Source organism: Penicillium angulare (genome assembly GCF_028827245.1).
Source record: "Penicillium angulare strain IBT 27051 chromosome Unknown utg000005l_segment0_segment0, whole genome shotgun sequence".
Taxonomy (NCBI): Eukaryota; Fungi; Ascomycota; class Eurotiomycetes; order Eurotiales; family Aspergillaceae; genus Penicillium; species Penicillium angulare.
Window position 1 is genome coordinate 597,106 of NW_026623164.1, and position 23,494 is coordinate 620,599.

General features: G+C 47.0%; 10 protein-coding genes across 10 annotated transcripts; 3 read left to right on the top strand and 7 right to left on the bottom strand.

Moving 5' to 3' along the window:
* Positions 1-344: 344 nt before the first annotated feature.
* N7478_007614 (uncharacterized protein) lies at positions 345-2,383 on the bottom strand (the record flags this gene model as incomplete). Its single annotated transcript, XM_056923828.1, has 3 exons — positions 345-1,707; positions 1,770-1,839; positions 2,026-2,383. 3 exons carry the CDS (start codon positions 2,381-2,383, stop codon positions 345-347), a joined length of 1,791 nt encoding a protein of 596 aa, XP_056776554.1.
* A 728-nt stretch (positions 2,384-3,111) lies between these two features.
* Positions 3,112-5,109, bottom strand: N7478_007615 (serine/threonine-protein phosphatase 2B catalytic subunit; the record flags this gene model as incomplete). Its single annotated transcript, XM_056923829.1, has 5 exons — positions 3,112-3,175; positions 3,239-4,155; positions 4,228-4,485; positions 4,579-4,910; positions 4,992-5,109. The coding sequence occupies 5 exons, from the start codon at positions 5,107-5,109 to the stop codon at positions 3,112-3,114; spliced, it is 1,689 nt and encodes a 562-aa protein (XP_056776555.1).
* Positions 5,110-7,883: 2,774 nt separating this feature from the next.
* On the bottom strand, positions 7,884-8,277 carry N7478_007616 (uncharacterized protein; the record flags this gene model as incomplete). The annotated part of the gene is made up of 2 exons (XM_056923830.1): positions 7,884-8,071; positions 8,157-8,277. 2 exons carry the CDS (start codon positions 8,275-8,277, stop codon positions 7,884-7,886), a joined length of 309 nt encoding a protein of 102 aa, XP_056776556.1.
* An 828-nt stretch (positions 8,278-9,105) lies between these two features.
* Positions 9,106-10,688, bottom strand: N7478_007617 (class I SAM-dependent methyltransferase; the record flags this gene model as incomplete). Its single annotated transcript, XM_056923831.1, has 10 exons — positions 9,106-9,135; positions 9,278-9,638; positions 9,707-9,893; positions 9,946-9,971; positions 10,023-10,063; positions 10,112-10,187; positions 10,244-10,285; positions 10,348-10,425; positions 10,556-10,608; positions 10,665-10,688. The coding sequence occupies 10 exons, from the start codon at positions 10,686-10,688 to the stop codon at positions 9,106-9,108; spliced, it is 918 nt and encodes a 305-aa protein (XP_056776557.1).
* Positions 10,689-11,767: 1,079 nt separating this feature from the next.
* N7478_007618 (uncharacterized protein) lies at positions 11,768-12,360 on the top strand (the record flags this gene model as incomplete). Its single annotated transcript, XM_056923832.1, has 2 exons — positions 11,768-11,783; positions 11,840-12,360. The coding sequence occupies 2 exons, from the start codon at positions 11,768-11,770 to the stop codon at positions 12,358-12,360; spliced, it is 537 nt and encodes a 178-aa protein (XP_056776558.1).
* Positions 12,361-13,429: 1,069 nt separating this feature from the next.
* Positions 13,430-14,447, top strand: N7478_007619 (Voldacs domain-containing protein; the record flags this gene model as incomplete). The annotated part of the gene is made up of 2 exons (XM_056923833.1): positions 13,430-13,698; positions 13,823-14,447. 2 exons carry the CDS (start codon positions 13,430-13,432, stop codon positions 14,445-14,447), a joined length of 894 nt encoding a protein of 297 aa, XP_056776559.1.
* Positions 14,448-14,948: 501 nt separating this feature from the next.
* On the bottom strand, positions 14,949-16,031 carry N7478_007620 (uncharacterized protein; the record flags this gene model as incomplete). Its single annotated transcript, XM_056923834.1, has 1 exon — positions 14,949-16,031. The coding sequence occupies one exon, from the start codon at positions 16,029-16,031 to the stop codon at positions 14,949-14,951; it is 1,083 nt and encodes a 360-aa protein (XP_056776560.1).
* A 212-nt stretch (positions 16,032-16,243) lies between these two features.
* On the bottom strand, positions 16,244-17,825 carry N7478_007621 (uncharacterized protein; the record flags this gene model as incomplete). The annotated part of the gene is made up of 2 exons (XM_056923835.1): positions 16,244-16,617; positions 16,835-17,825. The coding sequence occupies 2 exons, from the start codon at positions 17,823-17,825 to the stop codon at positions 16,244-16,246; spliced, it is 1,365 nt and encodes a 454-aa protein (XP_056776561.1).
* A 1,395-nt stretch (positions 17,826-19,220) lies between these two features.
* N7478_007622 (uncharacterized protein) lies at positions 19,221-19,883 on the bottom strand (the record flags this gene model as incomplete). The annotated part of the gene is made up of 2 exons (XM_056923836.1): positions 19,221-19,541; positions 19,599-19,883. The coding sequence occupies 2 exons, from the start codon at positions 19,881-19,883 to the stop codon at positions 19,221-19,223; spliced, it is 606 nt and encodes a 201-aa protein (XP_056776562.1).
* Positions 19,884-21,741: 1,858 nt separating this feature from the next.
* On the top strand, positions 21,742-22,593 carry N7478_007623 (uncharacterized protein; the record flags this gene model as incomplete). The annotated part of the gene is made up of 1 exon (XM_056923837.1): positions 21,742-22,593. One exon carries the CDS (start codon positions 21,742-21,744, stop codon positions 22,591-22,593), a length of 852 nt encoding a protein of 283 aa, XP_056776563.1.
* Positions 22,594-23,494: the final 901 nt, after the last annotated feature.

Consider the following 23,494-nt stretch of genomic DNA (forward strand, 5'->3'; position numbering starts at 1 on the left):
TAAAAGTCCGATTCCAAATACTGCGGGGAATCATCTCAGGCTCATACTAAGCTCCATCTCACTAGTATCGACCCAGTCATAATTATCCCGAGATGATCCAAATTGAACAAAAGAAGCGGCCTGCGAAGCTTTTTTCTGTTTGATACACATAGATTATGAAGTCTTACTCCACCCCGGAGCTCTGCCTCGTACACAAACACTACAAATAGTCTAGCAAATTTCAGATGATGCGTGTAAGATCAGCGCATAAGAGTTGATTGATTGTACATCTAAGAAAGCTCTATTGCAAAGTCAAAGTCATGGTACATATACAAAATGTTTCACCGAGAAAAGTAAAGTAAAGCTCAGACTTTCATATCCTCCAAAGCCTTTCGGGCCCGGGAAACAGCATCCCGAGCACGGTGATCAGTCAGGTCCTCAACCTCCTTTCCACCCTCACGGACGATTGATCGCATGAGATCTTCCGTCTCACGTAGAGACGTGCGGCCTTCTTCACGGACCTCTTCCTCCCAGAAGCCACGGGCTGAAGCCCATTTCTTCTGCTGGCGACGTAGACAGTAGATAAGACCCACCGCTGCGATTGTGCATGATTCGTACATAGAGGCAGACGGGATAGAGAGGTAGGTTAGAACAGAGAGGGCGGATGTAAGAGTGGTAGTAGAGACGCTAAAGAGGACAAGACGCTGTGCAAGGGCTTGAAGAGAGGGGACGGTGTTGGTGAGCAGTTTTGTGCGCATGTCGGGGATCTGTGTTGGCCACGGAGATGGAATAGATTGTGTCGGGGTAGGTGAGGGGGATTCAGAAGAAAGACTAGGCTGATCCAGCAGGCCAGCCTGCTGGTATTTGCCCGAGGACCAGATAGCTTCTCGTTCTGCGCGACTAAGGAAACGCTTTTCAAGAATCTCAGATGTAATCATGCCCACGTCGTCTACACGCCAGAAAAGCTTCCACCATGCTAGTCCCTTCCAACGGGAATCGGCAAAGCCTGCTTCAAGAGAGCCGCGCAGCTCGGAGTGTGCGCGCTCAGCCCAACTTGTGACTCCACGCTCTAGCTCGAAGCGCACATTTTGATCGACAGTTCCTGTTGTTTGGGTTTCAAGGGCCTTGGCATCTCGAGCGGTAACGCCCTCATCGGCGGCATCGAGTAGAGACTCGATTAATGGAACCAAAGTAGGGTTCAGAGAGTTTTCATTCATACTCTGTGAAGTCGATGCAAGCCAGTCAATCACTGGTTGCACGCCGCTTCCGGTCCAGCCCCGCTCGTAGTCTGTAGCGTTCTTTACAGACTTCCGGATACTGTCCAATGCCCTGGTCGCACGATCGATATCTACAAAGGAGAGCCGGTCCCCATTGATCTTTTGTTTCTCCACAGAAAGCTCTATAGCACCACGTACAGATTCTACCTCATTCTTCAAATCTGACTGGCCAATTAGCGAGCTGAATGCAAGAAGCCCGTCCACTCCCTTCCCGCACACTATGCTTCGATGTACAGGGTACCGGATCAGATTATGGCGACCGGAATGTGAAATTGGTATACTGATGGTGGGAACGAGGAAAGTGTCGGCGGCAAGGGTTGTGTTTTTCGAATTCGACTCGGAACCAATCGAGCTAACCAGGATCTCAAGATTGCCTTTCTTCAAGAGGGGTGATCGAATCGCAATGGTAGGGAGTAAGTCGTTGGGAATTGACTCAGAGGCTTCGCCGTATCTACCATCCACACGTAACATTAGCAAGTTTTCACAATGACCCATGTAACGCGATTCTCTCACCTGATCAGTAACCCGCGAGAAGGATCGGCCTCATGCCCATCCAATATATCCTCCCAGTCCTCGCGCTGACCTAACGGATCAGCAAGAAGCAATCGAACAAGCTTTCGCGCAGAGTCCACATTGTCAAGACCAAGAACTAAACCATACCAACAATCAGTTATCTGAACGAGAAGAACCAGCAGACAATCCCAACTAAGAGAGAGCCAGCAATTTTACAACTGCGACTGCAAATTCAATTGCTCATATCTCCACTTACCAGCAACACGAATCAAAGGCTTCTCCGACTCCAACCCCCTCAAAGCAAGTTGTAAACGACTAACGCTAACCTGCTGAATAGCCGCATCCTTGACTCCACTCAAAGCATCATGAAGCTCCTTAAACCGGGGCGGAACACTCGATATAGCCGTAGAAGTAGTAAGTGATCGCGGAGCAGGGCGGAGAGAGTATATAGGGAGGCGATCGGTTCGGCGCGCTGGCGCAATCGTGCTAAAGCGAGCGGAATTCGTGTAGGCACGCGTCGAAGGTGTTCGGCCGCATTTCGGTAGCGAGTGGCAGGCACTGTCCAGGGGGTGCGCGAGGCTCCGTTGGAGCGTGCTGCGTACTCTGGCAGGCATTGTGGGTTCCTTAGATGCCAGGGAATTGGGGCATATCCTCGTGGGACCGGTTGGTGGTGAATCGCAGGGCTTGAAGATTGGGAGGTGAGAGCGGGCAGGCGGGCTTGGCACATGCAACTTTGGGATTTGATAATCTGCCGTCATGCGTGAAATCAAGTAAAGGGAGAGAGAGAAACGGGATGTGAAAAGTATGTTTCTTCAAAAAAAAAATTTATAGGATAAAGGATAGAGTGGAACAAATTTTGCATTACTGTTTAAAATAGGCTAGTATTGTCTGCGTGAAAGGAATATGCCTCTATAACTATAACCACAGGATCTACAGAAGCCGCAACAAGCCAGGAATCCAATATACGTAGACATTCTATTCATCTTAATTTCGTGTTTTGCTTGCGATAAATAAATTGTGTTAAAATTAAGCCTTCATTACATGATATCTTTTTTTCCCCTAAATTCCCTTTGCCGGTGTCCAGTCCGGTTATAGCGGCGAAGATTTACTACGTACCGTTAAGGCGCGATGTACAATATAGTGGACCAGAGGCATTCTGTTGGCCATAATCAAATAGGGGTGTCCCATATCTGAATAGCCAGGCAATGTGCGAAGTCAAGTAGATAGTTCGGGGTATCGTATCGATCATGTCGTGGCAGAAGGGCGTGTGCGCTTGAGGGGCAAGGAAGAGGAAATGCGTAGATCGTGTCATAATATCAATTCAGCCCGATTCTTAGCCATCCTAGGCCTCTCGGGTTGGAGGGGGAGGGTCGCGTTGGCGACGATTGCGACCAGAGCCAGCAGACCTAATATGTGTTAATATTAATTACGATCGTGAATAATGGCAGCTAGGAAGTGAAAATTCTTACATGCTGATTCGGCGGGCAACAGTGGCCAGCCCTGTGTCATTGGCAGCTTCCTGCTCGGCACGCTCCATAGCTGCGCGACGGTGCTCCTCGGTGGTTTTGATAACCTCCTCCTGGCTAGGAGGTAGTCGCTCGTTCTGAATATCGACCTTACGGGCATCCTCGAAGTTGTGAATGGCCTGCTTGATACCCTCGGCACCCAGCATGAGTGTACCAGCTGGAAGACGGCCGCCAGCCGCCGTCTTCAATTCAGTAACACTCTCAGACTGCTCACGCAGCACCTGGAAGACACGAGATAGACGACCAATGGCAAGAATCTTGTTCTTGATAGCACGTCGCTTGAACTCGCTGGATTCCGGATCCACTGGCAAAGGAGGAGAGGCGGGTCCTGCCTCGGGGATTGTCTCTGAAACAGGAGTGTCGTCTTCTTCCAGTTCTTCCTTTGAGCAAGTGTTGAGGATTGCCATCAACATATCAGTAATCTTTTCACCAACGAATGGAAGAGACCAAGTGAAAACATCCATGAAGTTGGGAAGCCAGTAAGGGTGCGGTGTGCAGTTGAACTGGCGAATATTCATCACGTTGTTTTCATACTTCAGCACTGCAGCCTTGTTGTTGTATACATCGAGGTAGTTGGGAGCGCTGAAAATAGTCATCACACTAGGGAATCCGGTCGTGCGAGTCTTCCTGTACATGCGATATCCGGCATCCTGAGCCTCGTGGGCACGGATAATCGACAGCAAGTTATTTTTCTCCAAGAACGCACAAGCTGCGGGGTAGGAGAAGAAATAAGAGCAACCGCGAACACTGTTGTGAATGAAGAAATCGCCAGTCTTTTCTTGACCAAACTCTTCTAGGGGATCGGCCCAAAGAATATCGCACATCAAACCGTGGGTAGGAGGCTCCCTGAATCGATCAATCTGTCTAGAGTGTTAGCGACCGCTTCAACAGCCCAAATCCAACCTTATACATAGAGAATTAAAGAGACGTACAGCTTTGATATCCTCGAGAGTGTGTAATTCGGGGCTAAGACCACCGTGGATGCAGAGGAACTGCTTGTTCATGACCGCCGCCAGCGGCAGAGAGCAGAACGACTCGATGCAGGCCTCGTAGATCCGTTCGCTGTACTTGTGTTTACACTCCAACTTGAAGGTGAAGTAATCCGTGAGATGGCGACATTCGTGGTTACCTCGCAATAACCAGAGCGAATCGGGATACCAGATCTTCAACGCCCAAAGGTAAAGCACGCACTACAATCCATTCGAGTTAGCGTCGCGCAAATAAATTAAAAAAAAAGTCTTGCCTGCACAGATAGAGCCAAACGAAGTGGAGCAAAAACACACCTCAATGCTGAAATAACCGCGGTCAACATAGTCGCCCAAGAACAAGTATCTCGTCTCCGAAGGGTCTCCGCCAACTTCGAACAGTTTCATCAAATCGTAGTATTGACCGTGAACATCACCGCACACGGTAATCGGAGCATCCATTTCCAAGAGATTGGGTTCCGAGCGCAGGACCTCTGTACCGGCATGGATGATCCATAGCGCTTGTTCCTCGGTCAAACGACCTTCGCGATACAAGTGCTGCTTCAGATAGGAAAGGTTGGGCTTGGATGGGTCGTCGGGGGACCAAAACATGTCATCGGGAGGGGTAGTCAAGGCCGGCGCTTGGACCTCTATATTATCATGATCAATATTAGAGATGTTTCAGTTGATGGAAGGGTCTGAAAAGTTCCCCAGTTGTGTGTTCAATTTACCTTTCACCACCCGTTCCAATGTGGACACTTGGGAGCCATCCTCCATCTGATGCAGAGAGAAGTCGATCTCAGGGACCGGTCTCTTCTCCCTCACGGCGCGCGCAAGATTCCGATCCATTTTAACTCTGATTGAGGTATTTGTGGAAATTTGGTGATCGGAGCAAGGGGCGGGAGGGGGGAGGGGTGGTAGAAGATGGAGAGGGGATTGGACCGCGCGGAGATCGAGTGGCGGGGGATGATGATGATGGTTGTGGATTTGAGTGTGTGGATTTAATAGGGGGAAGAAGTCCCACAGATGGTGAGAACAATGGGATAATAGAAGATCCCTACAGGAGAGAAACAAGAAGGATAGGGTCGCGTGTTTGATGGAAGTTGCAGATGGGAAAAAGAGAAACAAATCGGATAAGCGGACTGGGGCCTCTTAGCTCAATCGCTCCTCCCAAACCCGCTTGAAATGTGTGGACCGCAATACGAAGACAACAAGAAGAAAAGAATATAGGGGAAATAGAGAACAAATGAACACCTGCGATTATTTCCTACAGAACAAAAAGAGAAAAGATCCAGAGACTCGAAATTTGTTCAAAACTGGCACACACAAACAGCATAACGCCAACATCATAATATCATAATATCAACACTATCAAGCATGAGGAACACAATTGACACCTCAGGCATCAAACAAACACGGCAAGACCATTCAAGCTCCACTGATTTCTAACCTTGGAACCAGATCTGCCCCGGATGACTGGATAATGAGGAGAAAGGGTTTATTGTGGATACAAAACACCCCTATAATGATTTTGTTCATTCACCATCTGGGCATCTCATGTTCACTGCCCAATGCACTGTGCTGTGCAGCTCGCATTGCCTTCTTCGTGTACTAATCCCGATCGGTCCTAGACTCAGATGCAACGATCGGCACACAATGAAAACAGAGGTAGATAGACATGGGAATGAGGGTCTGACTCGAGGACAGTGGACTCGCTCTAGCATTTTTTCGAGGCTATATCTCAGGTATGCGAGAAGGGCTGACAATTATAGGACAAGGAGGTTCAAACACTATAGACAGAGTCAGCAAATCTCTGGACACTCGAGGAATGCACAACAGCTCTCGCGATTAGGATATTATCGTGAAGAGGGAAAGACACTCGAGAACTACCCTAGTGTCCACTCCATTTGAAGGCTCGAAAAGTCAAGAAGTCTCACCAGGGACCATGCTAGTATACACTCAAGCTGATGGGTGGGACAAAACCCAGAAACCCCTTATGCATCCAAACGGCGACACAGCAACAGTGGGGTAGGACCTAGACCCCGGGAATACTCAAAATCCTTTACCGGTCTACTAAACCCAGATCCAGAAAGCTTGTCTATAATTACATGTGGGCACAACCTTAACAGCTGCCCTCGAGATATATCCAACGTCCGGGGTTACATGACACCATCTTGGCCAAATCAAATCATCGGGGTTGCATCTCTACATCTGGGCAGTGGGACATTACCTGGGTAGAATCCAGACCGACCCGGAACTTGAAAGACTGGGCAACGAGAACTTGAACCTTGGAATCTGCGGTGGTTATATCCTCACAAACCAAAATGACATCCGCCGAGAGGGTATGCAGTTCCAAGGTTCACTCCACGGCTACGAAAAAACTATATACCGACTGCCTAAGCGTGCAGCTGCATAACTCCAAGTATCAACTCCAGGGTCTATTTCTCATTTCCTCATCTCGTTAATCAATAATCAACGAGTCCCAGAAACGATGCGGCATTCCCATATCTACCTTATATCCATATTATCTGCCCTTTTCGGGGGCAGTCAAGCATTCATAAGAGCATGCATCTACCAATCCGACAAATGCGGGTTCACATTAATGTCAACATTTGGTAAGAGAACTTGAAGCTGATAGAGGTCCAAAATACATTTGCCTCCTAATCTCAATCCATCGCACTTAGGATATAACTTGACCGAACTCATCGCTGCCGTCAATACGACACCTTCGATTCCCCCGCTCACAGTAGAACAAATTCCCCAGGTTGTATTTCACTGCGGAGATATCTACGGAAACATCACAGGAAATTCCTTCTGCATAAACGGATGTCTGCCTTCAATCAGTTTAACTTCAGATGATGAATGCCAAATATCTTCAAGTGGATCATGTCCCAGTACAGTCACGGTTACAGTTGGGTCTCCTACTCCTTCATGTTTTAGACAGTGTCAGACGTGGTGTTTTGGGGGGACAGGAATGGCTACTATGTCTCCGTCTATTGCTACCCCTCAACCTGTGCCAGTTTGGAGTTGAAGACGGGAAGAAGGCAAAGTCTGAGTTTGCAAAAGAGATACGAATTGTGTGAAGAAAATAAAACGTCGCGGGATGACTATCTTCGTTTCTGTCATATGAAGAGGAGTAATGTAGCAGTTTTTTTTCTGATAATCAACTCTGTCAATTTTATTTGATATTGATTCGATTCAAAGGCTCTAGTAGTAATTCTAACAGACAAATCATGAAGCTCAACTCTACGCTCTTAGACACATGAAACTTTTCTATCAAAGTCCTCGAGCACATATGAATCTCACAGTTGGAACTACTGCATAGACCTCAAAATCATCAATAGAGTCTCTGACTCAACTTCATTATCAACTTCAACTAAATAAAAGATAGTCTCGATACTCCCACAACGAACGAATACCCCTTGTCCACTCGCCGAATAATAAAAGCTGGCTCAGATGGCCCAAGAGGAGATGCTAACTAATCCACACTGAAACTGGAAAAGCATGAAGGAATACCAAGACTTGACAGACTCAGACTAGACTAGACATTCTCAGTCAAATAAATAGGACAGACTTAGTCACATTGTAAGTCTATCTCAATATGTTGAATAGCAACCCACTCTCTACAGGATACATTGGTCGTTACGGGTACCAGGCTTGGTATCGCATCCAGCGAAGCAGTAGGCATTGCCGGTGATGGTTCCGAGGATGTCTGTGCAGTGGAACAGGGTCTGAGAGAGCTGGCCAACTGAGAGGGATGGGATGGATGTGGTATCATTCGCAGCGGCGACGAGCTGGGCCTCGGTGTAGCCTGAAAGTTCAACGATTAAGTACATGATCGTATTTATAATTCATGATATAGAAGAGTGGGTGAGAGAAGGGATCCATATACTTACTGTAGGGAGCTGCGAGCAAGACCGAACCGCACTTCAGAGATTGGTATCCGCAGTTGACGGATTGCTGGGCCTGAACGCCAGCGAGGAACAGACCGAGGCAGATGGCTAGTTTTCCGATCATTTTGATAGATGTGAAAGAGTATATAGAACTTGTCTATTCTTTTCTTGTCTGTTTGAAATAAAGGAATATTCCTATCGACTCCTGAGATGTCGAGAGAACGGACAAGTATTTATAACACTTTCATTCAGGCTAACGGTTCTCAAAAGCTCGAACCGTCTACCGTTGCCTCGAACAAAAGCCACTGACGAGTCACTTTAGTCAAACGTGTATCGTGAGCCTACATGGTCACTGCCGACAAGCATAGGGCATGTGAAACATACGATTGTGGTATCAAACGCCAAGTCAGAAATATAGCAGTGGAAGATCAAAACTGAGTCTCAATGTTACTCTTCGGGGGTGAAGTGAAGGTTTGAATGTGAGTAACCCTCCGCTTGGATCTAGCTCTTCCGGCTCTTGGTCATGAAGCTTAGCTTCGGCAATTAGAAGTAGCACTGTCCTAAAGGGACTCAAAAAGCTTAGTGCTTCGCCTTTGGTAGTTCTCTTTAAAGTCCATCAAGAAGCTAGTTGAAGCGTTTCACAGATCATAAGATCCTGCTCAAGCAAGGTTCAATGTGCTACGACTGGTCTTTCCCCAATCCAGCCGCAATTACCCCCGAGCTGTGGGGTTTAAAGTAGTATCGTTTACATACTTGTACCCCGAACGTCGGACTCGGAGTAAACAATCCAATTATTCAAATGAAGTCAAACAAGGGGTATTTGGCGGATCATCAAATCATGGAAACGTTTCATTCAGACTTTTAGTACAGAGTTTAACAATAGCAACCTCTGTAAGACTCAATTACCATCTAAATTCAAGCCCGAGGTTTTCCATCCGCAGCAATCTCATCATCAAGCGGTTTCTTCGCCCATATCCTCGTTCTAGCAAACTCGTCAGTAAACAACCCAACCACATCACGATATTGATATTGATATATCCAAGATTCAAAACTCACTGCTTATGATAACAATGTACTCGCGGGTTTGCAAATGCTTTTCGCATCTTCGCCACTAATACAAGTACCTCCTCTTTTGACCAAGGCTCTGGAACTCCAAACTTTGTCAAAAGCCACAAACAATATCCTTCCATCCCATCCACCCAGTGATAATAATTGATGGAGCCAATTTCTTTCAGCTGCTTATCCTTTGGCCACGGGCCAATGGGCAACTTGTAGTTTTTGACGTGAACATCCACAAAGCCGGCTTCCTCCATTGATGCCCGCATCGTGCGCATTATACCGAAGCTTCGGCCTGACCTTTCAGCTGACATGGTCATACGGGGGCCCCAGCTTCGGATGATACTATCTTCAGGTATGCTTCCATCGTCGCTCTCGAGAAAGGCACTTACCTCCACTTGCTCGATCCATCCTCCTGGCTCTAGATGGCTATAGGTCGGAATCTGTTAATTTGCCTCTTCCTGAGTTGGCCGAGCAAGCGAAGGGTTTGAACTTACTCATAGCATTGTTTATAAACTTGTTTTGTTTCTTCGGGCGTGAAGGCACAATCCAATATTCGAAGGTGAATCAGGTCAAAGGGTTGTCGCCATGTCCAACTCTTGAGGATATCATCTACTTCGAGGATGCAGTTTGGTGGTGCCCAATTAACTGGAGGGGGGAATAGATCCACCCCACGGACAGTCGCTGGTATTATTAGCACTCAAGATTATCACAAAATCAAACATGAGTGCCTTACCCTCTGGGAACTTGTCTGCCACATCACTGTATAACTAATTAGCGTCTTGCGATAGTGTGAAAGGGTTGCGAGCATACATAGGCCATGAACCACAACCAGTTCCAATATCAAGAATATGCTATCTAAATTAGATATTGTCGGCAAATAGACATAAAAGATTACTCACTTTCGGGTTTTTGCCTATAGGGGCACGAAACAAAGGATTCTTACGATGCGAATCAGCTATTAAGCAAACTAGATGACTGCGCAGTATTAGTTAGGCTATACACCAAGACTTGGTGGCAACGCCGGGGCTCACACTATTCGATAAACTTCAAACATCTGTTCATCAGCAGGCACACTGGATATGTCAATATTTAATATCATCTTTAGAATTTTGGTCGCAGGCTTGGAGGCGCTTACTGGACCCCGCTCTCACGGAGAGTCTGATATCTGCAACTGGTGAGCACAGCCTTGGGAGCAACCTTGCTAAATGTGCTACTGGGTATAGAATCGTTACCTTCTTCCATTGTCTATTATCCCTTTATAAATACTTTCTCCGACAGATGTCGTTTCTCTATATCCATCGTATTAGTTATAAATTCGCCCTGAAACAAAGACAGACACATACGATTGCCAATCATCGGCGGCCTCATCATATTGCGGATAATAAAGATTAGAATCCTATAACACCTGAGTTAACAATTCAAGATAACTTCCATAATAACTCGCACACATACAGGAAGTATTGTCTCGTCATCCATGTTGAACGTCTATGTCGCCCACTGAGTGAAGAATTTCGTAGACAACAGATAGTCGGACGGACGGACGAACGAACAGAGAAAGGAAGAATTACAATTAAGATTGGGCCTCAGCAGGCTGTTTTCAATTAGAGTGGAGATATTCTCGGACCTTCCTGACATTAACCGGTCCAAATACAGTCGAACACTCCTGGGCGGGGCAGTTGGAAATCCTTGAGCAGGGATTATGTCCACTTGGAGCAAGCGATCTTGGTTTACTGGGGTGGCATGACGAATAGCAAAAGTACATGGGGCGGAAACGATCTCCACCCTGATGACCAGGCCGAGGACACCGATTCTTTCTTTGTTTGTGAAGTGGATCACCAATTATAAGCGTATGTACCGGGCAAGTACATAATGTAAAGTGTGATAAAGACTCGGGCCACGACGCAGCCAAACAGGGCGGCCCTTGATCTGCGCACATAGACGGCTTAGTCTATTCTCTTAACTTTGGACTTCGCATTGGCTTGCCTATAGTATATCTAGTCATATTAGTAGGGTGTAGCCCTAGATATTTTCCCATGCCGTAGCCTTCGTTGTCATTGTAAAAGAGAAGAAAAAAAAAGTGGTTGATCTTTGTTTGTGAGCCTGCAATCAGAATGAATCCATCGGCGCATGAATCTGTTTTCAGGCAAGACAGATCCACTTCTGGATGGGACTTGTAGCGTGTCAACTGCGCTCGGCGTTCTTAGTGGATCGATGGATCTTACTCGCACTGCAGGATGGGCAATGAATAGAGACCTGCCGTAGAGCCGTTGCCAGAGCTGCCAATCAGAATACCAGAGCAGGCTGCAGTTAACTAACACATTTTTGATTATGTGGGCAAAAAAAAAGGCGTCGTGCCAAACAAGGCACAAGGAAATTCAACACTAGGCCCTGTATGTAGAGAGGAGGTACCGTATCGGTCGGTCGAGTAACCGAGAGCGACGCCCGGGGTCGTTGGGCGGTGATGGCCTTCTCCGCATCTATTCCCACACCTTTACGCCATCGCCATCATCATTTACAGCCCTAGCCCAACAATCGTTCCAGGGCAATAATACACTATGCATGAATCTTACCGTTCGTATCCCTTATTATAAAACTTTATCGCGCACAAGACTAACCCTCAATCCCAGGCCCGCACCTCCTGCTAGCCCAGGTTCCCCTCACCGTCTCACCGTTCATCAATCTCCCCACCTCGGTCACGCTACCATACACCTACAAATCCGTAACCACCACTCTCCCTCCATCAGTGACAGTCGACCCCAGCAACCCAGATCTAAAAGCGCGCTACGTCTTCTCTTCCAGCGGCGAACATGCCGCACACCCGGACGAGATTCTCGCCGCATGCCAATCGCTCGAGCAACATCTAAAGAAGACGAAGACCAACGCGGAAAATGCAATCAAATCCTGGGAAGAATCTATTCAACAACGAGATCTAGCTGAAAAGCGACGTGTCGCGCCTGGGTGGTTAGACCGGGAGGAAAAACTACTTCAGCCGAGTCATGCTGCGGGGTCCCCCGGTTCTAAGGGAAATATCGAGACTTTGCTGGATAGCTCGTCGGCGGATCAGGGATCTTCGAGTATGCCGTCAATGGTACCGAGAGATGAGGGAGAGGAGCTGGATAGAGCATTTGGAGGTCTTGGTGTGAAATGAGCTGATGAGAATACTCCCTCTCACTAAATCCTATCATACCCAGTCTTGCTCTGAACACCTTACGCGATCCATGCATCCGTCGAAGGTCTATTGCGCCAAACTTCACATACATTGTTAGCTTCGAAGCTGATGTGTTAATATGGTGACATCTCCTTCCAACCTGGATGGTCTTGAACTTCCTGCCCCATGTCTTTAGGGAATTCCGTACTCGTTCGACCACGGATACTCAACCTGCCATATACTTGCATCTCAGTTGCTTCTCGTTGAAGTGCTGGTGGTTCAGCAATTGCTCGTCCCATATGAGAAAATATTTTCGAAGTTTGATGGATGTTACCTCCATTGATTTGGAATGCAGGATTTGAAGGGAAATCAAGGGGCGTCCCACAACCCCCGACTCCTACATTCCAACCATACTTCAATTGTCTCTAAGTAAAAGACTTTATCCGGGTTGTGTGCCAAGGCTCGATATGTGAACCAGAGACGTGCAGGAGTTACGCATACTGCCTGATCGTACCTCTCGGTGTAATAGATCTTGTATTGAGCTTCATGATATTTAATAGATACCAAATGTAAACTGAAAACTGTCTACACATTTGACAGTTGCTTAGAGAAGCATATCCGAAAGTCTTCATAAGACATTTGTATTTTATACTCGTAGTTTCATAAAGAGGCGTTGCCAATTTGTTGGTTATATATCTGTGAATATTCCAAGGTACATGTACCTTCCAGGGACTCGAGCTCCAACATTTAAACAAAACCACTTATGTATAATTATCAAGGCTTGAATTAACTTACCCACAGAGCAAATATCTTCCAAATTTTAGAAAAACCAACAAATTCAGGTTAATTTGCATCGAATAAACTAACCTTGGAAACGGAACCAATAAACGAACAGCGAAGCTAAGGAACAAAGCTGAGGCTCCGCAACCAGCTACTGCACACCTCGGAACGCCCCACGCAGAGCTACCAACCTTTCTTTTCGCCAACCTCAACCTCTACACCACATAGGTACCACAAAGACCAGAAACCAAATCCCACCTGTCACAGTACGAACCTAAACCAAAACATCATGGAACCTCTTCGCACTGCCCCCGAGGCATCCTCTTTCGTTCCTATCGCGGAACACCAGTCACGGACACCGAGCTCATTCCACGAGGGACCCCCAGTGCTTCACTACCACAGCCAGCGATGCAAAGTAGTAGTTCTCGAGGGCGATCTATTATCCAACCCGGCTCTGAACGCATTGCGCGGCGAAGTAGCAGCCAACGGAACCAATGCGCAAGCTGATGGGGAAAGTGAAATCTCCATCGAAGACGTGGATACATGGGTTGGATCTGAGTAAGTTTCCACCTACAAGCGATACAAATGTATTTCAAAGATAGTATCTGTATCGGTTAAATGAGCCTTTGAATACAATGATCCATTGCACCAAGAGTTCAAGTTCCCAGCTAACGTTCTACAGGAAATTCATCCTCTACTCCCCCAAAACCTCAACCGGAATCTCAATCCCCTACCCCTCCATCTCAGTCCATGCCATCCAGCGCCTCACCCCGCCCGGCTCCGAAACTTCAACCCAACCTGAAGTCCAAGGGCTATACATGCAAATCGCAACACAAGCCACTCCCTCCGAAGAAGACGAAGAGCAATGCATAACTATAACAGTTATCCCACCGCCTCAAAGCGCAGAAGAACTCGCCCAAAACACAGAAGATGGGGACGAGCCAGAAACACCAATCCAGACACTCTACAGCGCTGTCTCCGCATGCTCAAACCTTCACCCTGACCCCGTGGAGCCAGGTGATGAGGAAGAGGACGAGGAGAAGAGCTATTATCAGCTTGGAGGAGAGGGTATTGGAGGAGATGAGACTGGCGATGGATTGCCGCCTCCTGTTGATGGGAGCTCTGGGTGGATTACGGCAGAGAATATGCATGAGTTTATTGATGAGGAGGGGAATTGGATTGCGGAGGGTGAGCCGCCTGCTTTTCCGTTGGGGCCTGGGGCAGGGAATGTGCATGAGCGGGAGAATGGAGAGGATGAAGATGCCGTTGAGGAGGAGGATGAGACGAAGTGGAGGCGGACGGATTAAGTTGTTTGATTTATTAGATGACTTTGTCTTATGTTGAAATATGGGCTGAGTGTGGTAGGCTTGAGTTGCTGATTTCCGCTCTAGAAGAGAAATATACAAAAGTGATATATGTTTTGCTCACGTTCTAATTTAACTAAGAATATTCGATTTCAACTACTTGATGAATTATATGCACAAACCCTGGAGATTGGGAAGCTACAGGGAGAATGGAAGTTTGGAGAATACTAGTAGGACTCTTTGTGAGTATTAGTATAGAGATGGTTCATTCATAATTACGACTACCTAGACTGGTGGATATCAAAACATGATGTACGTTACACATCAGATGAGAGAAAATAAACGAGAAAACAGAAGAAAGAGAGCAAGTGCTCAGACGAGAAGAAAAGGTATAAGGCTTTTAAGCGCAAATGGAAAGAAGAGGCAAAAAGAATGCCATATGATGTTCCCGGAAACAGGAAAGAAATAAGAGGAAGCGAGGATGAAAAGAAACAAGCAAGGATCTTACTCTCTTAGGAACCCATCACCATCATACAAGCTGCCCGGAGTAGCCGTACACCCAATCCCAAGACCAAGAGCTTTCCCAGTTGGAGTTGTCATGCCTCTTCTCGCTGAGTTGGGCGTAGGCGGTCCTCGCTGGCTAGGAGCACGTGTGGGTGAGTGTCGACTTTTAGACAGGGATCTGGGAATGCTGTTCTGCAGACGGATCGGGGAACTATTTTGATCGGAGATCGTATAGTTCCCTACAAGGTGAGCTGCTTCTGGCTTGGGTGGCGAGGCACTTCGATTGGCATCTTCCCATATGGTGACACGGTCCCGAACTGTTCCACTTCGTTGCCGACCGCTTTGTGATGGAGGTGAAGGAATTATGGATGAACCAATGGCGCCTACGAGAGAACCACGGGATCCACGGCTTCGTCGATATGATCCGTCGGCTCCATCAGTGTTATTTCTATGCAAAGTGTCTGTTGATTTCCTCCAGTCGCTTCCTTGAGTGCCTGTGATAAGGGGTAAACCGACCGGTGATCCAGGACCCATTAGAGACTCCATAGGCTTTGGGGTTGAGTTGCTTCTAGCAGACCGTCCAGGTTGGCTTCGGGGGCCCTTCACGGCTGTCCGGCGAGGGCTACCGTCACCGCCGAAATTTTCATGAATTGGAGATGGGGCCTCCTCATCGATTGCCCACATAGGTAGACTATGCTCAGGAGAGGGAGTGTGGGAGAGATTGCCTCCATGAATAGGAGAAACGGAGGTAAAGAGCTCTGGAAGGGTTTGCTCCTTTCCGAATGGATTGACATTGGGAGACACAGCTGGTTGATGTTCAATGGGATCTTTCTTCTTTGATGGGCTCTTGAGTGCAAGAGGAGGCTCCTCGGCTAGCGGACCCAAAGTACTGTGAGCAGGTTTGTTTCGGCGACTACTGCGTTTTGAAAGAGGAGATGGGGAGGTGGTGGGAGGAGGTAAAGTTGGGAGAGACTTGAAGTTGCCGTTTATGGCACTCTCTCGAAGGTCGAGTTCTTCCATTGCATCGACATCCTCGGGTTCTTCTTCAACCGTCGGCGAAAATGCAGGACCACCGAATGTCATCGGAGGATGAATGGAAATTCGTACACAGTTTTGACGTCGGTGCCCCTTTCGTTGAGAATTAGAGCCCTTCAGCGCTGACGGCAAAGGCTGGCCTCGCAGAGAGAGACTAGATCTCTGCATTGGGCTTGGAGGCTTTGAGCCCAAGGTTTGCCCAGGAGACCCGATTGAAAATAATGTACCATTAGATTGAGGAGATCCACCATAGAATGGATCTAGATCACGATGTTCTCCTTCCCAAATAGCGGGCTGCTGGTACTGACTGAAATGCGGAGCGAAAGACAGGGAGGAATTGGAATGTCTCCAGTCGATGACAGGCCCGGTTTGATAGCTTTTAATCGAACCAGTTCTACTTCGTAACGAACTGTGCCTTTGAGGATTGGAGGAAACGGATCCATGTCTTTGCGGGTTGGAAGATACTGAGCCATGGCGCTGTGGGTTAGATGATACCGATCCATGGCGTTGAGGGTTGGATGATACCGATCCATGGCGTTGAGGGTTGGATGATACCGATCCATGGCGTTGAGGGTTGGATGATACCGATCCATGGCGCTGAGGGTTGGATGATACTGATCCATGTCTTTGTGGACTGGAAGAGGCCGAATTATTTTGTCGTGGAATGGGAGTAAAGCTGAAGCGATTATCACTCGAACTACTGACATTTCGAGAAGTGGTTGTCATGCTGCGACGGGGAGAGCCCAAATGATCTATCGATGAACGGTGACGAGTCTCAGCCGTAGAAGATGAACGCACGGGAAAATTGTGCATAGGCGGCATTGAAGTATTGGCTGATATGAATGTCCTACGACCATTCTTCACGCCGACATCATTGGCGCTGAATGGGACAGAGGTTCCACCGGATGGAAAGATGGGTGAAATCATATGGGTATCGACGGGTCTTTGTCGACCATCATCCAGGATAGAACTGTTGGTTGTGTCCAAGCTCAAGGAAGACAGGCGCATAATTGAATCATTCCGCATGTAGCTCATTCTGTCAAGTGGGAAAGCGGTTGGAGGTGGCGGAGGAATGGGCCCGTCGGGTGCACTCCCTGGAGTCTGACTTGTAAGACTTCCTCCTCGTACTCTGGATGGCGATTCTTCGAAGATTCTTGGTGGCGGGTCAAACATCTCCTGTGAACTGCGGCTTTCCAAGACAGGGAACAGGCCAGATCGCTCTTTTTGACTGGGCAGAGGCCAGGATGGCGATACGGGACGCATTCCCAAGTGGAAGCCAGGCTCCTCATGGCTCAAATCCGGAGTTTGTCGAGGTGTTCGTTCAGCAGGCAATTCCAGCACTCCCTCTACAGCCGAGAGGGGAATATCTTCTCTTGATTCTGATCCCCACGGTGGACTATGGTGAATTATCGATTCGCTCATAGTTGCCATAGAACTCATCCGGCTGTGCTTATGAGAAGATCTTGATAGTCGTTTGGAGCGGGAGCGGGAGATCGAATTGCGGAATGACCTTGCCTTCTCAAGCAATGGAAATGACGAGTCTGACCCATTCTTCGATCGCAATAGAGCTTCGCGAGAGGACAGTTGACCCCATTCTGTAGGTTTCCCATAGGGTAATCCATGGCCTCGCAAAATAGTGCCTTCTTCTTGCGACAACTCGGTCAATGTATCCCCCGTAAGCCCTATACTGCGAGTATATTGTCCATGTTTGAGTCCCAGCACGCGAAGTGCATGTCGTTCCTTTCGAATCCTGACCCAGACCACGATAACGAAGACCGAGGAGACGACAAAGATAGCCGCGCCAGAGGCGGCGATGGCGACCAAGGTTCCAAGGCTCAGCATTGCCGCCTCACTGGCGTTTCACCTCGTAAAGTGCTTGAGAGCCAGGAGCGCCTTTACCAGTGAGACCTTTGTCCAATATTTCATTCGTCGCCGGTGTAACCTTTTCAATGATCGAAAACCGGCCTTGAGGCGTTCTCCGTTACCATCAAGTTATGATATAAGCTCAAAAACAGTAACAAGTTCAGAAACACAATATCACAACAAAGGACCCAGCCCTGAGAGGATGAAGAAAGAGAAATGCAAAACTAGCTTTGGGTAGCATTCCCATGTAGCGGACCTGTTTTGTTATGGGAGCATCGGTTGTTTCCCAAGAATGTGGCCGCATCAGCGGCGGTACTTGTCAGGAATGCTGGCGACCACATTGACATTCCTTCTTTCAACTATGATAGAATGAGTTAACGAGTTAAGAGCGCCCAGGAAATGTTTTGAAAGTCCGTGCGAAACTACTGTACTTGATTGGAATGACTTGTCCCATATTATACCTCATGTATAGTGATGATCAACATGATAAGATCATCCTCGGAATGACTAGTCTCCAGGTGCACATCCACGATGTCTCTCTGCCCTACCATGAGAGGATACAGAAATCGATAACCTGAGATGATCTCATCTGTTCAAGCATCAAGATAAATCGGTTCCAATGGATCACATTCGACCTGGTTTAGCTGTCATGATGTATGGCTTGGTCGCATCGGAGGGCAGTAAATTTCTCCTTCAGCTTGGAACGTTGATTGCGAGGAAAGAGGCTGTATAACGGCGAGCATGACTGGCCTGGATATCGAAGCAACTATCGACACGACGATGAAAGCAGAATTAAGGGGTTGAATCATGTTGAAGCCGGGACGTTCGTACAGCTTTCGGGTCGACGGGCGGCAGCTTCCCTACGTGGCAGGGATGCGAATGCCAATGCCGTTCAACCAAGGCATGTCCGATCGCCATGAACACGACAATTGTCCTGAAATCTCTCAATCAAACACTAAATTTTGACAATCGCAAGAACCTATCAAATGTAGGAGCATTCAAAATCCCCGATCATCTCCTATCCTATGGTGGATGTCAAATCGATCACTCTGGGATACAATTTCCGAGGTAAGCAGCCCCTTGCCTCAGAAGGGCCATCTGGCAGCTTTATTCCCAGATCCACCACTAAGTTGAAAGATTCAAGATATCTTCAAGTTTACAAACTCGAAAATCCTAGCATTGATCGAGAAAGCCACTGTGACCGACATGAATTAGACGAATTCAAGATAACCAGTGTAACATTGAGAGATCCTTCCAGCAGAACCTTCCAGCAGAAGAACCTCGAGATTTGATCATGTCAATTCATCGACAACCCTTATTATTACCGGATAGCTTCACTAATCGGAACCTGGGATCCATATTATGTTTGTAGATTCAAATTGCAGAGCCCCTCTGCCTGGCCACAGAATATCTGAGTCGGTTGATGTTCCCTCCACCTGAAATCTCTCTGCCGAGGTGCGTATCAAGCTCAATAACGAGGTTCTCGTGAGCTGCAGTGTAATCCTCGAAGTACGCGATGAGGGTATCAATAGTGGCTTCGTCAGAGGGCCAGTTTATTAAGGTGTAAGTGATGTGTTGAGTACCGTTGGAGGAATCGACGGTGGTGAGCGTTGCAGCGTCCGAGTTTGAGGATGAAGCGTCATACTGTGAGGATGAATCGTCGAGCTCTTGCGTGACGTCGATACCTTGGTCATGCTAAGTTTTGTTAGCGCATGGTCTATCTTCACGTCGCGTGTTTTCAGTCAAGCTTACTTCTGGAGTCGATTGGTTTTCAGCCGCACCCTCCATATTGTCAGATATCAGAGGTTCCCTGGACAAGTCGATTTCAGATTCGCGCGTAGAAATGTCGCGATGTGACGGGCCCAGCAATCGGATACCCTGCAGTATCAAGTTCCAGAAGCGACCAAGAAGCCGAGTCACGAAATTGACAAGCCCCTTGATGTGTTCTTCCTTGATTATGAGGATGCGATAATAGAGGATCGTAAAGGTGGCAGAAAACACGACAAGTGAGGCGATTGCAATGTCGGAGGGGGACATTTGAGTGGAACGGGAGACCCTCACACCTGCTTAAGGGGGGGGTTTGGATGAGAAATAGATCCGAGGAAGCAGTTTTGCGAGCTGTCTCTCTTTCGCTGAGGTGGTACTCTTGCTGGATACGTGATGGTTGGATGTTGAGCAACGAAGATGTCTTAAACAAAATCATGTGTTTTTGTGATTGACCGTTTTGGGTATTTGACTTCTCTCACTTCCAACTCCGAGGATAACGCCAGTCCTGGACACAAACTTGAGCAAATCCGCACGATAAATGGAATAATGAGAAAGGAGGGGGATGAAGAAAGAAAGGATGGAAAGAAGGCACTTGGAAGTGATATCAATATTTAGGTACTAGTATCTGTATGAGCCCTGGAGACTTGTGTATCTTTCTATGTACATAGTAAGCTTAGAGCCTTTTAAAAGCTTGGATAACCTCATTCAAGTTGAAACACAATCAGTAGAAACCTGAAGGGGTTAAGTGAATGTTCCTACAATCTATAGTCAATCTCGTAGATTATGCAAAGTTCATCACCATTTGCAAGACTTCTGTTGTCTCATCGGATCTAATCAAAATGCTTCATATACACAAGATCTTGGACATTGTGATCCAGGAAATAGGTCTCCTGGATAGATATAGATCAACATTAGGGACTTAGGAACTCAAGCTTTGAGCTCGTGGTTTAATTTTATAGAGCAATCTTCTCAAGTAAGCTAGCTCTTCAGATGTTTACATCACCAAGTACAGAATGAAAGACATTAGCAGGGCATCACATAGGCACTTGAATATTCTATCTAAGATCTGCATATGACAGCATCAAGTACAGAACTAAAAAGCAGATCTACAAGCATGATAGCATTAAATTTTGAGCGGAGGTCAGAAGCCCGGTGGGGGTAGTCAACTGCACCACAGGCCCTGGTTAAGAAAGTTGAAAATCAAGTTCTCGGCTTCCTACAGAAAACATTTGGAGGTGGGGAAAGGCATGTTTATGGATTCGAGCCTTCACAATAAACTCGGCAAGGCAATGACCTCAGTAGATATGCTCCATGTGCAAAGCAACCAAATCGGGGTCACCGCAACATCGAAGTAGACCCAGTGATCAAATCACGGGCCCCCCGCATTAAGCCCAAGCTCGGATGACCAACCACGCTCAGATGTAAAACAACATCAGTTGATCGGATAAACTACGCAATAGAATCTAAGGGGATTTTATTAAAATAAATAGCATATCCGGTTTCATCAGATTCTGAGATTCAACTAAGTTTCAACTCATCGTTTTGTTGCCAATTTTTACATTTGAAGATAAAGACAAAGACCTAAAACGGACTCTTTGTTATAGCACTTGTGATTCACTATATTAAGCATCATCCTAAAAGATCTTTGTCGGGTATAATACAACCAGAAACGCTCAAGGCGGCCCGAAAGGAATTAATTCAATGCATCAGATTGTTCCCCTTGATTTACTGAGAAGGCGGCATTTATATTCAAGTCAACACATTATTAAATAATGTTTCGCTCTGCGACTCCGTCTCTCCTACTTCCACAAGGTTTCAACTTTAATTTGAAGTGCTCTGAATGAACCTGAGTCAGAGTCTCAATTATCTTCAAACAAACCAGAACATGCTCCCAGCTATCAGCATCATGACCTCGAAGAAAGACTTCCGAAAACTCCAACATGATATCAACTCCCAAGAGAAGCTATGGGACACAGCCGAGGAAAAAGTCATGGTAAACACCAATCATACCCAACAGCCAAAATCACAATATGGATCCTAACTAACCACCGGCACCATCTACCAGTCCAAAGCCCTAGAAGAAGCACTAAGCTGCCGAAAATGCGCTTTTGGCATAACAGAAACAACAATGCGCATCGACATCGACAACGGAAAATACATAGCAACTCGCTACCCACCATACTTCTCGAATCCACACAAAAGAGACGAAAACATCTCTCCACTCGACAACTCGCCATCACCACCTGAGCTATCATTTTGGAACATCATCACCATTCCCCAACGTCAGCGCTACTACGACCAAGTAGAAGCAACCCTTAATAACATCCTGAACGAGCAATCTCAAGCATCCACTTTCACCAAAACTCTAACATCAACTTCAACTTCAACTTCAACTTCAACCACCCTCTCACCAGATGCAGAGCTCTCCGTCCTACTAGCCCACTACAAAGTAGACTACCACATCCATCAACACTACCTCTCCTACCGAGTACCAATAACCCTCTGCCGCGATGCACACGACCTCCACTCCCTCCGAAAATGGAACTGGAAAATGGCCGAGATAGACGCCGTTATCCACTCCGAATCAAAACCCGAACCAGGATCCGAACCCAATTCTTCCAACTCAAATACTCGAGAATGGCCCGTTGGCTGTCGAAAACTCGGCTGGCCAGATGATGAAACACTAAAAATGGTTCATCAGACGCTACTTTGGAAGAGAGCGTGGAGGGGACGACAGAAAAAGCTAGAGGAGGTTCGGGCACGGTGGGTGGTTATTATGGAGGAGAGGAGGAGGGAAAGGGAGCTTTTGTTTGCGAGACAGGCTGAGTTGTTGGTTAAGGAGGCTTCGGCTTCGGCTTCGACGTTTACTGTGAAGGTTTATTGTCGGGGGGAGTTGAGGGATGTTAGAGAGTTGAAGAGGATGGCGTATTCTGAGCCCGGGTTGAGGGTTAAGAGGGCTGCACAAAGTTTTGGCGTTTAGGGGATTTGAGAGGATGGTTTTCAAGTTGTTTGGCTTGTATGATTTGCATGGTATTGCATGGCGTGGACCGGTATGCATGGTGTTTGGACGATGAGCTGGTCTCTTGCCAATTCTGTTTCTGTGTAAACAGTTACATTTCTGAAGATATTTCGAATTGTTGTGGAACAACTGCATTCAAGCTATATAGTACCAATGGTATTTCCTAGGTTTTCTTTATTATATTCACATGCATAAGTGACTGTGACTGTGACTGTTCCCAATAATCAAGAAGACACGAATGAAGATCATGGCAAGCAGCTGCAGCTGAATCTTCTTTGTTCTTCTTCGCGTTCTCGTTCTTCTTCCTCTACATCTGACCTGCAGACAAAGTCGCGTAGGACATCCAAACGAAGACGTTACTCAATCCCGTGCTTGCATTTTCAACCTGGAGATATGCGGGGATGGTCACACAAAACGTACGCTGAAATTCCCAGAAACTCTAGCGATTGGCTCAATAATCCTCTCTAGACTGAAAGAGTCCAGACAAATATGCTTTATCAGTATCATCCGAGACATGTACCTGTGCCTTTCGGAGGATATCGCCCGGGTTAAAGGATTGAAGCGGATTGACGGGCGTGGGGAAGAACCCTGAATTATGTATGACAGGGTTGCTTACTTGTGTCTTGCATTTGAAAGAAATGAAGCTTTCAACAACCTGGACGCCAATGTTTCCGGTATATCAAATACATCATCAATCTAAGGAGTCCAGAGCCAGAATATTCAAATTGTTCGAACTACTAGTACCTGACTACTAGTACTCGTATGTGTGTGTCTTAGTAATGTACTAGTAGACTAGCATCATGAATATAGAAGCTTCAAATGTTTGGAAGGCTTTGTAACAAGCAATTATTAGATAATCTGA